At 55.0% G+C, this 17,614-nt stretch overlaps 1 protein-coding gene across 6 annotated transcripts in view; it reads right to left on the bottom strand.

Annotated features, from left to right (window-relative positions):
- Positions 1–291: 291 nt before the first annotated feature.
- The window catches only part of TRIO (trio Rho guanine nucleotide exchange factor), a 376,190-nt gene continuing 358,867 nt past the window's right edge, over positions 292–17,614 (bottom strand). For 5 of the 6 annotated variants that reach the window (XM_057540126.1, XM_057540127.1, XM_057540124.1 and 2 more), the window contains exons 48-57: positions 16,752–17,554; positions 12,585–12,832; positions 10,933–11,071; positions 10,081–10,108; positions 9,721–9,883; positions 9,317–9,438; positions 7,881–7,959; positions 5,958–6,158; positions 3,262–3,400; positions 292–2,662 (exon numbers count right to left, since the gene is read on the bottom strand). In XM_057540126.1, coding sequence (XP_057396109.1) covers positions 2,108–2,662; positions 3,262–3,400; positions 5,958–6,158; positions 7,881–7,959; positions 9,317–9,438; positions 9,721–9,883; positions 10,081–10,108; positions 10,933–11,071; positions 12,585–12,832; positions 16,752–17,554 — 2,477 coding nt within the window. In that variant the 3' untranslated portion in view covers positions 292–2,107. Of the gene's footprint in view, positions 2,663–3,261; positions 3,401–5,957; positions 6,159–7,880; positions 7,960–9,316; positions 9,439–9,720; positions 9,884–10,080; positions 10,109–10,932; positions 11,072–12,584; positions 12,833–16,751; positions 17,555–17,614 lie in introns of those variants that run through there. The other variant, XM_057540129.1, reaches the window with a different exon arrangement.

The raw sequence follows: 17,614 nt of genomic DNA, 5'->3' as shown, positions 1-17,614 counted from the left end.
GGTGCCGTCCCTATTATTTTGTCTCTGTTATTTCTTTTTTCTTTTGCCCTACCCAAGTACGGGGGGAGTTTCTTGCCTTTTTGGAGGTCGGACGTTTTCTGCCAGCGTTCAGTGGGTGTTCTGTAGGAGCAGTTCCACGTGTAGATGTATTTCTACTGTATCTGTGGGAAGGAATGTGATCTCCGCGTCTTACTCTTCCGCCATCTTCCTTAACCTCCTCAGTCTCTCCCTCATTGATCTCGCTTTTTGATTCAATAGTGACCAACTTGAATAAAAGGCCTAACACAAAAATCAGGCAAATATGTTTAATTTTTTAAAATAACTGATGGCAAAATAAAATATTTACATCACATCATACTGTGTAAACATGTAAGGTCTCTGTACAAAGAAATATACATGCAAAATAATGTAAAAATTTAACTGAAATAATAAAAGAAACAATACACAAATAAAAGTTGTGAGGTTACGAATACACATCCAGTTTTGAATCCAATTTCTTTTAAAAAGTTTCTGTACAATTTTACAAGAAACAAACAAAAACCCAACAAAAGAATAAATAAAATACATTGGAAGCTGCAAAGCTCAACTATGCCAGTTTATGGCTGAAGACCCAGGTGTCTGGCTGGCTTGGGAAGCGGGCTGTTTTTTTTGTTTTTTTGTTTTTTTTAGTGTATTTCACACAACGAGGATAAAAAGACATCCAGAAAAATTCAAGCGTGCCCAGAAACGCAGCGTCTTTTGTTGAGGGCCTCCCACACCAGCGTGAATTCTGCCACAGTGCCACAGATGTCACTGCCAGCCTCCAGGCGGCTAGTGCTTAATTGGCTTTTATTTCTTACCAAAAGCTCAAAATCCAGCCAATTTTTGTACAGAAAGTTGAATGTCAAAAAGTCTAAAAAGTAGGAAATGTCCAGACTGATTTTGGGAAAAAAAAAATAATACTTTGGCATTCTGAATAATAGCATAATAAAATTTAAAACATTACCCTATTATCCAGTTTTATATTCAGAGTATGAAATCACTTTTTTACAGTCCTCAAAACTGACAAATTTCACGAAGAGTTAAGTCTCTTTGAACCGATGGCACAGGGCAAAGACCCCCCTCCCACCCCCCCGACACACGCACAAAACCATAAAGCTCACCGTACGAAGTATGTGCTTTTTCTATATATTTATTACAGGTACAACAGAGGTCTTCATAAATAGTTGCATAAAATGTTAAAGCCACAACATTGCACATGATATGAAATAAAACCAAAAAAACCCCAATGAGTGCATTTACAGTATTTTCATCTGACTGTATACTGCTCAACAATCTGATTGACGGCTTGGGGGTGGGACGTGTGGGGAGGGGCAGAGGGGCAGGAACCAACCCGATGTCCTCGGTGGATGGGCAGACCCCTCAGACCCCCAAAGGAAGCCCCGGGCGGGAGGCGGGGAGTGGGGGGCAGGGGGGTAAGGCAGGGGGGGGAAAGGACAGACCGAAGGCAGGACCAGTCTTATATACAAGTAAGGCCTACATTTCATCAGAGCAAAACGATTCATTCTATTTTTATGCAAAAGTTTGAGGTCGAATGCACGTTTCAGAAGCCTAGTCTGGCGTTGGGGCCAGAGGCACACAGACCAAGCAGCTGGAAAAGCTCAGAGCCAGGGGGACCCCGAGCTGGACGAGGCCGCGGAAACGGCCGCCGCTGGGGCGGGGGTCTTCCCCAGAGGTGTCCAGTATCTCTGTTTTGTTCGTTAACACCAGTGGTTGAACATAGGCATTTCGCTTCCTTGAAGAAATCCTGGAAAACGTTAAATTTGCAAAATTCTACTCATGTTCGTTTAAAAAAGTTTCTTTTTATTTTTTTTGCAGAAACCTGAATAAAAGACTGTGACACAGCAATGCTGTCTCCGCCCTCGCAGAGTGTTCGAGAAGGTCCTCCACCCCAGCACAGCTTGCAGCCCGAGTCCCAGGCACTGCCGAGCACAGCTCACTCGGAATGCAATTTCACACGATGAACGTACGGCAGCTGATCAGTTATGTTGGTTTGTGTTTCTCTTCAAAATTCAAACGCACAGCTGATTGGCAGGTGAAAGAGAATGAGAAAGGACTTCAAGACAGGTCAAACCCTAGGCAGGAGCCTGCTCTGTAAGAAGTTCTTAACGCTACGAATCGGTCGAACATCGTTCTGGTGTTTGCGCCGCTCAATGAAGGAGGTCAGTCTGGACGTGTCGAGGACGCCCGCGCCTTTGCCGTGGCCATGGCCGTGGCCCGCCTGCAGCCACTGCTCCTGGAGGGCCAGCGCAGCCGAGGGACGCTTGCCAGGGTCCTCGTGCAGGAGGAAACACACGAAGTCCTTGGCCCTCTGGCTCACTCCTTGGAAGTAGTCATCTGGGAAACTAAAGTCTAGCCGGCAAATGTTCAGGCAGGTCTCTTCCACGCTGTCGTCCAGGAAGGGGGACACGCCGCTGAGAAGCACATAGGCCAGCACTCCAACACTCCACGTGTCCGAGGTCAGGGAGACCGGGTTCCCCAGGATGATTTCGGGGGCTGCGAACTCGGGGTTCCCCAGTAACTGGTGGATGTGGTAGGTCGTGTTGAGCTGGACAGCATCTCCAAAGTCCGCTAGTTTGATGGTTGGCTTGGCTAAACTCTGATCCACTAGGATGTTTTCGGGCTAGGAGACAGGACAAGACAACTGTCATCCACTCCAGCCACCCCCGTCTCAAGCTGAGGTGCGAGGCTCACCAGGCATCTACGAGGTCGACTGGCGCCGACCGTCCACGTGCGAAACAGGACAAAGCCCTCGGGAGGACAAAGAGCCCACACAGAGGAGAAGCTGCCCTGACTTCTCTGGAACTTTCACGCACAGCTGCCGTGTTAAACCGTGCCGGTGAGTGAAGCCAGGGATTCACTTCCCTCCCGGCGGCGGCGGCAGCGACCCCCCGCCTCCCACCTCCGACTCTGCCTCCGCCTCCCGCCTCCGTCACCCTGCTCCAGCCCCACCCCGACACAGTGACACTCACAGGAACCCCCTGAAATCGCAAGAAATGTCTGAAGACCTCACACGTTTACCTGGTACTTTATTGCTTGTGTATATCCAACGTTTAAAAACAGAGATTAGAAATCACTGCTCCCATCTCCCACCCCTTGTGTTGGTCCCCAGTCCCCACGGGCTCCTGGCCTGGTTTCAGAGGACAGGCCGAGAGTGGGCTCTGCATCCCGCGTGGCCGCGCTGGGGTCCCTCGGCTTTCCCGTCCCCGGGGCCCCACTAACCTTTAGGTCCAGGTGCGCTATCCTGCAGTTGTGAAGGTAACGGACGGCTTCCAGAACCTCCCCCAGATGTGCCCTGATCTTCCCCTCCGTGAGGTTTCCCCATCGCACCACACATTCCAGGAGCCGTCCCTGGTCAGCCCTGCAGAGGGAGGAATGTGCGTTACGGTGCGGGTCGGTCACTTTAGACCCGTCTCCTGCGATATATGCGTCACCTCCGTGCCCCGTTGTCACTGTTCTGTCAGCTTTGGGGATCATACCTCTACCTGAAGGCAGGACGGGATCAAGAGGGCGATTTCTTTTTAAGCTCACTGTGGAGGCACAAGTGGGGAACAAGGCATCTGGACCCACAGAGGGAACTGGGAGGCGGAGATGGGTGCACCCAGGCTCCCCAACCCCGCCCCCAGCAGGCCTGACTCAAACCCTGCCCCTTGGATGTGAGCACAAGACCTGGGCAAGCTGCCTGGCAGTGCCTGGCACACAGCAGGCACTCTGCAGGTACCTGCTGGAGGAGGGGAAAATGTGAGACCACCTCCCCAAGCCTTAGTCTCGCCATCTGGAAAACGGGTCATGTGACGGCTGAACGAGAGAACGTTAAGACACATACAATACAGTGAGGGCTTCACGTTGGACTCAAAGTCTTCCTACTGTGAAATTACTTTTAACATTTAAAAAACACCTATACAGAGCTGCCCCGTGCCAGGGACTAAGTGCTTTCTATCAATTCACGTAATCCTCACGACATCTCTCTGGGAAGAGTGTTTTATGGTCCCCATTTTACAGATGAGGAAACGGAGGCACAGAGAAGGTATGTAACTTTCCCAAGGTCACACAGCTCATAAGGGAAGGCTAGACTTGCAATGAGGTGGTCTGGCCCCAGTCTCTCTGAACACCGGGCTAGGCTACCCTCTTTGCAAAACAGAAATTTATGGAAAGATCAGCCACCTGTTCTGTAATGTCGAGTAATCAAGGGAACTTTGGTAGTAAGTAGTTTGTTACGAAAATAAACCCTACTAACAGCAACGATGAGGCCAAACCATTTAGTTTCCAATGAAAAGAGATGACAGCTGAATGCACTGAAAATGTACACCAGAAACCGAGGTCCTGCAGGAGATTTCTGACAAGGACTCTAGGACTCTCTTTCTGTTGCAACTCCCTGGGGAAGATGAGCAGAGGCTTTTAGTCACCAAGCTTCTAGAGCCAGAAAGCGCCTTCCCCGGTACTGAGGGCCCACAGGGGCCAGGCCTCTGCCTGGACATCGTTTTAGCCCCGTAACGATCCCTCAAGTAGCTGAGAGTCCACGGGAGCCGAGGTTGAGAAACGAGCCCCAGGTCCGCCGACCTGCCCTTCGCACACGACGGCCAGCCTTGGGGGCGGCTGGGGAGGGCGGAGGTCGTTCCTGCTCCCTCCGCCATCTGGGAGGTTTGTTAGGCCGGAGAGAGGGCTGAACAGGCCCCCGGAGATGCTCCAGCGGGAGCCCTGGGCGGGGACACCCTGGAAACATCCCCTCCCCGGGGTCGGCGGGGAGCGGGGCTGGGGCTGGACCTGGCGCCAAGGGCCCTGTAGCAGCTGCACCTGTGAAGGCTGTGACACGGAGACACTTCCAAACTCCTTACGAATGTGACCGATGGGATGGCGGGTGCGGGGCCTCAAGGGAGTCCCCGCGAGCGAGGAGCCCACGGTCCCTGTGACCGTGCCCCGCGCGCTCCACGGCTGGTCCTCCTGCCAGGCCCACTCTTCCCAACAACGCGTCAAGGACTAGGAAATGGCACAAAAGATGGTGCTCTGGCCAATGGAAACGAACTCGTGAATCCAAGTAAATGTATGAAATGACTCCCCCTGAAAAGGAGGACTAGGAATTTCAACAAAGCTACATGACGAGGTGTCTCAGAGAGACCAGAATGTTCTAAGGGCAGGGCTTCTCAACCCGGTGTTACTGATACTTTGGGACAATGGTCCTCTGTTGCAGGGCTGCCGTGTGCCCTGGGGGACGGCGAGCTGTGACCAGCAAAACGTCTGCAGACTTTGCCAAATGTCCCCTGGGGGGCAAAATGTCCCCAGGCTGAGGCCCCCTGCTCTGGGGTCAGAGGTCTCGCACTCTATCTTTAAACGACTCCAGTGTTTCCCAAGATGGCACACAGGGCCCAGTAAGCACCACGGGGACCAGCGGGCTGCCCTGGGGGAGCCACCCCCCTCCAGAGGGCGCACCTACGCTCCCGTTCTCATCACCCTTGGAGGGGCAGGACGGGCCCCGGGGCAGAGCTGGATGCCGAAGCATCAGACACGAGCAGGTCTGAGCCAGCCCGCTGCAGGCGCCCACCAGCCGGCCTCGCCCAGCTGGGCAGACACGTGGGATCAGGTCAGCCCGAGGGCACGAGCAGGGGTGTGGTCTGCAGAGGCCTGGCCTCCCGTGACCTTTGGGAACTGGGGGGCATCTCCAGGTTGGCTGAGACGCCCGAGGGAGCCTGGGTGGGGAGCATTTTGATGCTAGGTTTGTGCTTCCTTGTCAGGCAGCTATACTTCCCTCTAGCACTGCTGGAAAGCTCTAGAACTGTGGTCTCTGAGAGCAGACGTGTGTTTTTAGAAGTTCTGTGAATCCTAAAATCCTGATTTCTATACTTCTTGGAGAATAAACAGCAAGACCACTTGGGGTGGAGGCCGAGCGCTAGAAAGAGGAGAGGCAGCTGGCGCGTACGCACATTTCCAGAACCAGGACGTAGCTGGTGGAGGTCTCGAAGGTGTCGAGGAGGCCAACCAGCAGCGGATGCTGGAGGTTCTGCAGGATTCTGAGCTCGTGGGTGACCTGGTCGCGCTTCATCAACTTCTTGTTCACGAACTTAGTGGCCACTGCTCGTTTGGTGCCCTTCTGATCGCATTTCTTAACGACAGAGAATCTGCCCCTAGAAGACAGGTGGAGAAGACCATTTTCAGAGGACTCTGCGGGTGTCACGGAGAAAAGGCTCTTTTGACCCAGGCAGCCTCCCCAGCTGTTGGCCCTGCTCTCCCCGGCATCAGCGGAGGGGCTGCAGCCACGCGACGGCCCCAAGGAAGCCTGCCTGTGCCTGTCCTGTCTCCTCCCCTCCCCTCCCAGAGGCGGGCTCCGTCTGGCCGAGGACAGCCACGGGACGTGCTCCCGCCGCTGAACGGAGCAGCCGTGACATCGTGACATTTACCAGGCGGCTTCCACCTTGCTCTCATGGAAACCTCGCCGCGCGGAGAAGCTTGGAACGGGCTACTAGGTGGCCCCTGGGCACCCCATGCCCCCCACTTCGGACGGGAGCGTCGACTGTCGTCCCCGTGTCTGTCTTGCCGCTGCAGGATGTGAGTCGGGGGGCTGGTAACTCATCTCTAGTTTGTGGTCTCCGGAGCTGCACCCAGCGAACCACATCCAGGAAGCCGCAGCTGCACCTCGACTGGATCCGGATAACAAGATCCTGGACCTCAAGCCTGAGCCGGCTGCCACGGTGGGATGAGATTCGGGGGCTGGGGAATGCAGACTGCGGGGAGGAAGGTGGGCACACTGCTTTGCCCCTCCTCCCACGGACAGGCGGAGTCTCTTTCTCCTCCCTTGGACCTGGGCTGGCGGGTGGCTGTTTGCGTCCACAGAATGTGGACAAAGTGTGGTGGTTAATTTCTGAAGCTGGGCCCTGAGAGGCTGCAGCCTCTGCTTCTGCTGTCCCGGGCTGCGTCTGCCATCACACGAGGAGGCCCAGGGTGAACGTCTACGTGGAGAGAGGCCACAGACACGCGGGTGAGGCATGGGGGTGCCAGCTGGCCGAGCCCAGGAGGGACCAAGAGGACAACTGTCCGGTCAGTGGCACGCTGCACAAAGTGGTACACCTCTGCTGCTCCGGACAGCAGGGCTGAGCCTCGTGCGGCGACAGGTGACTGACGGGCGCTTCGGGCTGATCCACACAGGCGTGTGCATGGACCCCTGGAGCCAGCGGACCAGGAATGGCCGCCGGAGCGTACAAGGCTGCTGCGGGGGGTTCTTGGAAAGCTTTTTAACGGGGACAAGCCCAGCTGTCATGCTTCTGACCTTCTTCTCGCCCTACGGGACGTGACAGGAGGTGCGGCTGAGTGCCGTGCCGCGGCAGAAGGGGCGGGGTGACCGAGGGCGCCGCTGAGCCACCGCCTGAGCCTGGGCTGCCGTCCGGAGGGGAACGGCCCCTCTCTGTCGAAGCCCCCTCTTGGTCTACGCAGGGGGACCCTAAATCTCCAAGCACAGCCGAGACCTGGAGGACACATTCAGCCCCTCTCAACTGGGTTCCAGAGAATAATGTCCCACGAGAAAGGGTCTGAGTGACTCTTCCCTGGATTCTCCCAAGGATGTGGCGTAGCTAGTGCTGCCCTGGACACGGAGCAGGAGGGAATTCATCACATCACCGGACGGCTCACGGTATTGAGCCTTAACTCTCTCTTGGAATCTGCGCTGGAAATCTCTTCCTCACTTCCTCAGTGTTTAATACCAAAAGGCAATTACAGGTTACATTTCGGATGTAATACATCTAACTTCCAACTGCTGGCAAAATCCGCCATTGAACTTTCTCTGTGGGCTCCTACAGACTCGTGTCTCTCACCCTGCGATCTCGGGGCGGGGGGCTCCGGGTTCTCCACCATACCTGCCAAGCTCAGCCACTTCGCTGTAGAAGCAGTCAAAGTTGTCCTTCCAGGTCACCATGATGCCATCACTCCCTGGACCTGCAAGAAAGGCAGCATCTCCCTGAGCCTGGCATACGGGGCGCCTCTAGGGGAAGGAGACTAGAGCCCTGCGCTGTCCAACGTGGCAGCTGCCCGGGCCGCTGAGCGTCTGAACGGAGGCTCGTGGAAATGGAGACGCACCAGAAGTATAAAATCCACACGGCGCTGGGACTTAGTATGAGACAAAGATGGATTTATGTGACAGAAATAAACACACACTTGCTTTTCCATTATTTTCCCATTTGCACTTCCGTAAGACCATTCCTACGAACAGCCTTCTGTCTCCCTAAGCTCCCTTGCTTTCATCAGTGATTTGTTAAAAAAAAAAAAAAAAATCACCTGTATACTTTTTGTGACATCTTTTAAAAATTAGAACATTGGTGATTCTCTACTGTCAAATTCAAAATTATCTTCCTTTCCTGCGCTGTGATCCAAAAACCAGAACCCTTCCCTTCTTTGACTTATGAGGTTAAAATATACGGGATTAAGATATACAGCATAAAAACTTCTAAAGACAATTCTGTTTACTGTCTACACACAGGGCACTCCTGGACTCAATTCATCTTTTAGTCCTTTTATTTATTTACTTACCATAGTTTAAAAAAATTGGTTTTATTTAATTTATTTAACTTATTTTGGTTCTTTAAGTGTCACTCTAGGAGGCTGCATCGTACACCTGGTGCAGCTGGAGGAACCAGGAGAAATCTCAGCAGCCCTGGGCTGCACAGCTGGCACAGCTGTGAAACGGCAGCTGGGAATCAGCCAGGACGTGTTGCTCACTAAGCATCTGCATACGTCAAGCGCATCTACAGGAAATGCTAAAAGGCCTAAGATACGAGTTCTGCTGCCAGCAGCTCAGGGTTTAGCTGAGGAGAGAGATCAGACCTTGCTGGGCATGGAGAGAGCAAGGGCTTTAGTCCCACCAGGGTCGTCCTGCGCTCATGGAGGGGCTGGGAGGACACACCCTCTGGAAGGGTTGTTACGGTCTAGGACGGGTACAGAGCCTGCTCGGGGCTCACCCACACTCCCATCTTTCCTTTCTTTTCATTCTATCCTACATGAGACTGACTGAGGATAGCTTCTCTTAGAGCTAAAGCATCAACTGAACAATCGGACGAGTGAGAAGTTGGAGACGAGAATGTGTTTTGAGCACAGGCTGCCTTGCTCCCACCTGGAGGCTGGACCAGAGGCTCACACGCTCAGTGGCCGTGGGCAGAAGCCCTCACCGTGCGCCTTCCCTGACTGAGGGCACCCGCCCGGGTGTCCCAGAGGCTGGCCTGCTCCTTGCAGCCCCCGAGTGACTTGTCAAGTATCTCAGGCCACATCGAGAGTGTATGGGGCTCGGGGTGCAGCTTACCTAGAACCCTCAGACTGGCTGAAGACGAGGCTGACCCCATGTCGTTCACTGCGATGCATGTGTAGATGCCGTCGTCCTCGGTGGTCACACCAACGATCTTCAGAGCGGCCTCTCCCAAGTCACTGCCACAGAGGAGGACACACGGCGTTCAGAAAGGCTCAGCTCTCCCCACCGCCAGCCCCCCGACCTCTCTCCTTCGGGGTCACAGGCAATGAGGAGCTCAAATGCTGATGGGCAATTGCAAGTGGGATTTCAATCCTAGCTGCACACCCAGGTACGACACCTTCCCTCACGGGAGACGTCCCAGGGCCAGAGGTGACCCAGGGAATTGGCCGCGTCAGTCCCAGTGGAACGAGGTCATGCTCACCGCCTGTGAAACTGACCCCCGAGGGGGCTTCCCTCACCTGTAGGAGATGCTGTAGTGACCATCGCTGTTCAAGGTGTTGTGTTCAGGGCCCTTCCAGGTGACCGAGGCCTTGGGGCGGCCACAGACCCGACATCTAAGAACAACGGTCTCCCCTGTCTCACACGTGACCTCGCTCAAGGGAATGACGAATTCTGGGGGAACTGCGCGAGAAAGGAGTCAGGAATGCTGGTCACCCAGCCCCCCTCTTGTGCCCACCAACCTCCCCCAACAAATGAATGAGATGCTGCCCAGGCCCAGAGCGCCACAGAAAACCCACGTCCACAGGCTACACTCGAGTGTCCTGACATGCCCCGTAGACCCACCCTCTAAAGTCTACAAGAAAAAGAACAGAACTCACCGTCATAGATGTAGTTGGGATTGAGAAGCTGAAATGGAAAAAGCGCACAGCTATTAACCAGATACATGAGCTACTCTGAGATATACTGCTTCTATTCTAGGGCTACAGTTGTTGTTGAAAGATGAGAGGAAACACGACTTGGTTTGCCTGCGTATCAATCAAAACTGACCGCATTCCGACTGCCTTTGAATGTACCGGAAGGCTTCGCGTCACACAGATGGAGGAGAGATCGTTCTTCCTAACCACAAACGCACAAATGCTGCTCACACTCAGAGAAGTCCCTTTTACTCATCCTATGGGCTGAGTCCAGCAGGTCCCCGAACCGCCCCCTTCTGCAGAATGGCCAGGGCCCTGACTCAGGGGCCTCGAGTTCCCCTCAGGAGGTACTTCCTTTCTCCCCAGGCAAAACCTGCACAGGTTTAAGGCAATCTGATTACAGGAGTAAAGTGGACTGAAGCACCCGCCGAGGGAATCTGCTGCAGCAGTGAACCTGCGTCTCGGTGTCTGGTCACTTCCCCTGTGGTCTGAGCCACAGCTGCTCTGTGCCCCGTCTGCTTCTGAGGTCCTAGTGTCTGCTCCCTCTGGGAATCCAGCGGCCTTCTTTGTAAGTTACACATGCGCCGGCTCAGGGGTTCACCCGTACACCCGGTTCCTCGGAATACGTATGCATACCTGCGCCACACCGCCCCTGCGAGCCCCCTACAAAGCCCCGCGGGTCTGCTCACAGGGCAGAGAGAGGCGGGTTGCTGCCAGGCAAGGCTGGGCGCCAGGTCCGCGACGGCTCCTCCTGGGCCGGCACCAGCCCTGCGTGCTCCCTGAGGAGCACAGGTTCCTGGAGACACCCGTGCTCACCTTCACAGATACCTTGTTGCTGAGTCCTTCCCGAGACTTCCGATAACCGTTCTCTAACTTGCCTTCCCGTTTGCCGTCTTTATCTTTTTTCTCAGATTTTTTCCTTAAACGGAGTGCTGTGTGCCAAGATGTTGACTTCCTAGGGGGACACAACACACTGTTACTATTACGCCTTCCTGGTGTTCAGCAAACAATTCCTGAAAGCATCAGAGAAAAGCGGACTGTCCAATTTACGCGGATATAGGGTGACTGAGATTCCTTTAGCAACAGCGATCTCTGCGAAGGAAAACTTTTCTGCGATTCTCAATGACCAGAGATAAAAGCCAAGTTTCTTAAATCAAATTTTAAGGATTAAATATAAAGGTGTCTGTGATGGTTAATTTTACGTATAACTTGACTGGACCTAAATATTTGGTCAAACATCATTCTGGGTGTTTCCGGATGAGATTAACATTTTAACTAGTAGAGTGAAGCAGACTGCCCTCCGGAGTGTGGTGGGCCTCATCCAATCAGTTGAAGGCCTGAGTCGAATGAAAAAAGACCAGCCTCCCTGAGCATGAGGGAATTCTCCAGCAGAATACCTTCAGACTTTACCTGCACCACTGGCTCTCCAGGGCCCCCAGCCTGCTGGCCCACAGTGCAGGTCTGGACTCACCAGTCTCCACAACTGTATGGTTACAATAACCACCCCCTGACCACACATACACCCTATTGGTTCTGCTTCTCTGGAGAACCCTAATACAGGGCCTAAGAATATTTTTGAGGAAACAAAGTATAAAATGGGATTCTTGAAAAATGTACTAGAATAAAATATCTCTGTGTATCAAGGAGAAACAGGACAAGGGACCGTCATGGAAGATGGGCTCTTTGTAGCCTGAACCCAAGCCTGGACTCCCCATGGGGTGTAGGCGCTTAGCCCAGAGGTCTGGGGCAGTGCTGGAAGGGTCGCCAGTCCGGGCTGCAAACCAGCCAGGGGTTCTGCCATGCTTGGAGAGGAACGTGACCACCGCCTGTGCCTTTGAGTCTAGTCTTTTGGGTTGAAGCCTCTGGAGGCTTAAAAATCACAGTTTTGCGATGCTTCCACGGCCAGAAGCCATCTGGCTGGCGTCTCCTACAGCCAGAGAGGTTCAGGGAAGGGCAGAGTTTGTAACCAGCCCCTGAATTCAGTTTTCTTTAAAGTAATGTTTAACGCGGCAAAATTGGTTTCAAGTTACTTGACTGAAATAACCTAGTGTACATAAGGCACGATGGCAGCGGCATCACACGGATCTTTGGCTGAAGCTTACGGAACGAGGACGTCAATGATGCACCCTCAGCACGCCCGATACGAGTCAGGGGCCCTCGGAAAGTCCCCACCCCTCACCCAAGACCTCTGGGAACTAAAATATCGCGATGCTCTGTCTAGCGGCTTAAAAAAGCTATGTGTTTGCAAATGCAGGTTAGTAAAAGCACCCATCAGAACAGGTCTGAGAGACGGAACCCGCCCCACCTTCACTGTGGGGCTCCACACGGTGTATAGAGATGACCTGATTCAACAGACCGCAGCACTGCTTTCTCTCAACGGGCTTCACCCTCCCAGGGCCTCTGTGCCTCGTCTGTGCTCAGCACCGCCTGCCCCCCGCCCCGCCACGGCTGCCCCGCCAGGCACTCACTTGAGGGTCCCGTCGGGGTTCTCCATGACGACTGCGCTGGTATGCCCCAGGACGAAGCCCGGAATCCAGCCCTCGGCTGCGGGGCACTGGTCAGTGGCGGCTCGGAACACCAGAAACATGTTCTGTTGATTGCTGGCCAGAATTTGAACGACCTCTCCTTGATAGACGTTTATCTCATCCTCCTTCACTGCCGTGTAATCGTGTGTCACCAACATGGTGGAGATGTTGCTACTGCTGCTACTTTCACTCTGTAGAGGGAAAGATGAACAAAAAGGCAGAGGGGAACTGAAATGGGATCTGATGACACGAAGTCGCTCATCAGCGTGCGCCACGGCACGACGGCCCAGAGCAGGGCCCACTGGACGGACGCCTCCACACTCTTTAGCTAACTTGGTGCCTCTTTTTCAGTAACTGACCATCAGGATTTCTCTAGAAAGCAATTTAGAAACGATCTAAAAAAAATAAATCCCAGCGATGATGACACTTTACTTTGGAAGCTTGATTATTTCAGTCCCATCTTCCTTGCACCATCAGAGGAATGGCTCATTCTCATGTTGATGCCATGCTGGGTTCCATCTATGTCACGGTCATGTCACTGTGACTGTCATGCTGCTGGCATCCCTCACCATTTCCACCTTTTTTCCCTTCTAAAGGAAGAATGCGGGACACCTGAAAAGCAGACCAACTACTGTCCTGCTCTCATGGAGAGCTGCTTTGCCTCCTGTATGTATCCCTGGGTGGGTGGTCCTCCTATGAGCGTGATGATTCAACCGTCCTGAAGGTGCGGCCGTCATGGGGACGGCATAGCATCGCAGAGCAGCTGTGGACACCACCGGCCTCACAACTCAAGTTTCGGGGAGAGCCCCTGGCGTGGAAAAGCCTATCTTCCTTCCCCTTATCTTGGAGTCCCGGTGGTACCCAATGTCTTCAGGTCACCATTGTGCCTTTAGTGTCCATCACAGTGACTGACACGTAGCAGGCACTCAATACGTGTCCAGTAACTCACTCAATGGGGCAACACTACAAAAGTTAAACACAGATCATTTCTCAAGACCATCTACTCAGGTTCACAAGCTGAGTGCTGTTAGCTGCTGAGTAGAAGAAACGCAAATGGTGTTTGTCCCAAGCTGTCATTTACCAAGTGACCCCTTTGTTCCAGGGGAGGAGGAGGAAGCTGAGACCTCCAAATCCTGAGCTACATCTTGTTTAATCCCCTCTGTCAACAGCTGGGATGTGGAAGTGGTGTCAGGCGCCCCACTGGCTTGTTCTCAGGGGCTCCCACCGAAGATGCTGTCTGGCCATTCACGGCTTCCCAGGGCTCTGCTGCTTCCCTCCGCTGGTCTCTCGGATGTCTGGGGCAGGTCCTGGGTTGGTGTAGACGCGACTGTCAGAAACCTTGCCATACGCCTGACAGCCCTGGGCTACTGAGCTGGTACTGGGACACACCGGAGTAGACGGCTGACCACGGTCAAGGAGCCTGTGTGCTGGGAATTCCAGGGGCCAGGACTCTAGGCCCACAGTGGGTGGTGAAGTTAAATACACCGGAGTGCCAGGTTCTCGGTCCTGTCGCGGCTGAGGAGTCTGGTACGTGTTCCCGTCCCTCATGGATGTCCACGTCGGGCTTTGGCCTGTGCACAACCCTTCATGCAATTTTATCCTTTTAGCATGACTTACATAGCAACACCCAATAGTGTTGAGACTACAAAGCCACATTTGCTAGAAAATGTAAACAAAACCAACTTCTGTGGCACGGCTCTTTTTTATCATATAGCGTACCACTCTTTGTCTCGTAATGCGAGTATTTTGCCACGATAATGATAGCTATTAGTAGTTTCTGAAAACCTCCTATGTCCCAGTCTAAGTATGAGGCATTTAAAAATCGATCTCAATTAATGCCAGTGAGCACGATCACCACTCCCTTACAGAGTGGAGGTTAGGAATTTGCACGGGTCACCCGGCCTCTGAGAGAAAGGCAGGGTTGTCCTTCTACTGCTGCCTGGGTGGGCGGATGCAGGGAGGTTCTGCATCCACGTTTGGGGGCTGGTGCAGTCACTGCCTGGGTTGATCCACATCCACTCCACTCTTGCTCTCAGCAGAACTTTCCAGAAGGTGTGCGTTAAAGGAGGAAGAAGGACCTGGGCCGTGGGTTAGGCACAGCTGCTGGGCTGTGACCGCAGACAGCTTCACGGAAGCAGACAAGGAGGGAGGCGGCCGCAGCTGACCGCCAGGGGGATGAGGTAGTCTGAATGGGTGGGAGCAGGCAGGGCGGTAGTTCTTCTTAACTGAAAAACGTGAGAGTCCTCGAGGACACTTTCATGCCCATTCTAAGCCTCTCGTGGTCCTCCCAGGCCTCCAGGGCATTTCTGTAAGGCACTTGGACTCACTGGCAGTTTCCCTTTCCAGGTTACCAACCACGTAAGAAACAGTGAGAGGCAGAAATAAAAGGCACCTTTTGCGACCTAAAACCTGCCGGGAGGTGTGCCGCCTGCGACGGTGCTGGCTTCAGAGTAAGCACCCCGGGGGGAGCCAGGCAGGGCCGGGAACCGAGCACGCTCACGGGGGGCGCAGAGACCGGCACGGGCTCCCACGCTGGGGCGGGTGAGGGTTCCCTCGGAAGCACAGGCTCCAAGAACTCCTCAGGCGCTTAGGGGAAAGCATCCAGGTTAGGGTGGGCTGAAGAGCTGCTCCCTCGGCCGGTTTCGGAGGGGGTCTCGGCTGCGAGGCCGCGCCTGCACCCTGAACCCTCAGCTAGGTGCTGGCAGGTGCAGCACCACTGGGCCTCCGCGTCTCTTCCTCTGGCTGACACCGTGCTGACGCCCTCCTGCACACCCAGCATTTCAGAGCTGCCTGGAGGTGGAGGGCCAGGCTCCTCGGCAGGACACGGGCAGGCGCCACGACCGGGACGCTGGTGACGGCCACCGCAGAGGAGGCCCGCCCTGACCGCTTATTTCTGAGAATGAGACTACAGGGTACATGCACCAAGACCCGTTTTTCAATTTCTTCCTCAATTAAGTATAAAGACTGAGGTTAACAAAATACATAACAAAAAACAGGAGAAACGAATAAGGCCATGTCCACCCAAACAAGGCATTAACGGAAGTCCAGAGGAAAGAGAGAGACATGCAAAAGCTGGACTGCTTTCTTTCTTTCTTTTTTTATAAAGAGAGACACAGACCCTTTTAGGGAAATGTATTTAAAAATTTATAAAGCGATCAAACACACGCGCATTAGAACGCATGCCTTTAGGAAGGTGTTACGGGTCAGACCACCTGCTGTGTGGGAAGCAGTCAGGTAGGACAGGGAGGAAGCCAGAGGATGGGGGCAAAGACCCGCAGTAACCCTTCTGCTGAGAACGCGGATAGTGACCGGCGACGCCCCGCGGCGCCCGCAGCCCGCACCGCGCCCCCTGCCGGACAGAGCGCGGGCGCTCGGAATCCAGCCTGCCTGCGCCTCCGCTCCCAGCCGCCGGCCAGAGCCCAACATCCAGGGGCCCTAAAGCAGTCTCTCTCTCTTCCACAGTGAAACTTTTTCTTTCTTTTTTTTTGTGGGGGGGGAATATTTCCACTGGAGAGATTCCTTCCCCCCACTGTGTCAGCTTAGCTTGCTTTGAGTTGCCGTTGGAAATTTCTTGAGGGATTTTGTTTTTCTTTTTTCAGCAGATGAGCCAAAAACGCTGCAAAGATTAATTTAAGGCATAAAAGGGCACAACCAAGCGACGAGAAGAAAGCTTAGAGTGTACAGGTTTCAGTTGACGCAGGAGGTAGACAGCAGGGGCACGGACGCCCCTAAAAAAAGTGTGCGAGGAAGGCAGGGGCGAGAGAGGAAGTTCCCAGATACGCTGCTGCTCGGAAAACGTGAGAGGCTTAGAGACGCTGCATTCGGAAGGTTAATGATGTGCTTTCCCGTGTTAAGGAGACACAAACAAAGCAAGGAGCGAGTTAGTAGAGATGAGAGCGCGCCGTCCGCCGGCGGGAGCAGGAGGTTAGAAGGCGTCCCCGTGTGTCCGCGCGGCCAGGGCACAGGGCGGACGGAGCTGGTGACCGCGGCGCAGCGGCCGGGAGCCCGGAGTTAGTACGAGGACAGCGGCGGCCACGCGGGAGGTTTAGCAGGAGAGCCGCGGGACAGAGGCAGCAGGGCGGGCGGGCGGAGGCGGCCGGGCGCGCTTACCCCATTGCTCTGGGTGGACTGCACGGACTGCTCGCTGGCCGAGGAGCACGTGCTCATGCGGTCCGTGTCCTTGCTGGGGGCCGCGTGGCGCTGCGCCTGCCGCTGCAGGGAGTCACTGTCCCCCGGGAAGGTGAAGGAGCCGGGCCGGCTGGCGGGGGAGGCGGGCATGGAGCTCCAGAAGGAGCCCCCCTTCTGCAGGGGGCTGCTGGGGGGCAAGGGCTCCTTGCCGAACGGAGAGGGGAACGCAGCGGAGAGAGGAGAGTTCAGAGGCGAGATGGCCCCGGGCCTGGGCTTGCCCGGCGGCAGGGAGCCTGGGCCGCTCCGCGCCTCCTTGGCGGGTCCGTCCTGATGCGCGCCCGCGGCGTTCCCGGCCGCCTTCCGGGGGCTCTCCAGCACCTTCATCTTGGGGATCGGCTCCGCTTCTCGCTCGGGACCTTCGGGCTCTCCGCTGGGGGGCGCCCTGGGGGGCTGGCCGGCCTCCGGGGCGGGGCTGCTGCTGGGAGGAGGCAGTGACGGGCCGGGAGTGGACATACCTGACATCTTGTCTGCCTCTGCCTGGTTCGAGGCTGCAGAGGAGACCAGCACGGGGGAGTGGTGTCTGACAGGCTGGGGGATCCGGGAGGGCCTGCTTCTGCTCGCGCTGGGGAGGCCGCCGCCGGGACCGCCGCTGTGGTTGCTGCCTGCGCCGCCGCCGCCGCCACTGCTGCCGCCGCCGCTGCTGGGGGCCCCGCCGCCGCCCCCGCCGCTGCCCCCGCCGCCGCCCCCGCTGTGGTTCCTCTGATACTCGATGGGTGATGTCAAGGCTGCAAGACACAGAAGAGACTCAGTCAGGGCACCGAGAAAAGGACGGTCACAGGGGCGGA

This window comes from Balaenoptera acutorostrata, chromosome 2 (assembly GCF_949987535.1).
Source record: "Balaenoptera acutorostrata chromosome 2, mBalAcu1.1, whole genome shotgun sequence".
Taxonomy (NCBI): domain Eukaryota; kingdom Metazoa; phylum Chordata; class Mammalia; order Artiodactyla; family Balaenopteridae; genus Balaenoptera; species Balaenoptera acutorostrata.
The sequence above is the reverse complement of the archived record's forward strand: the minus strand, read 5'-3'. Positions and strand labels throughout refer to the sequence as shown.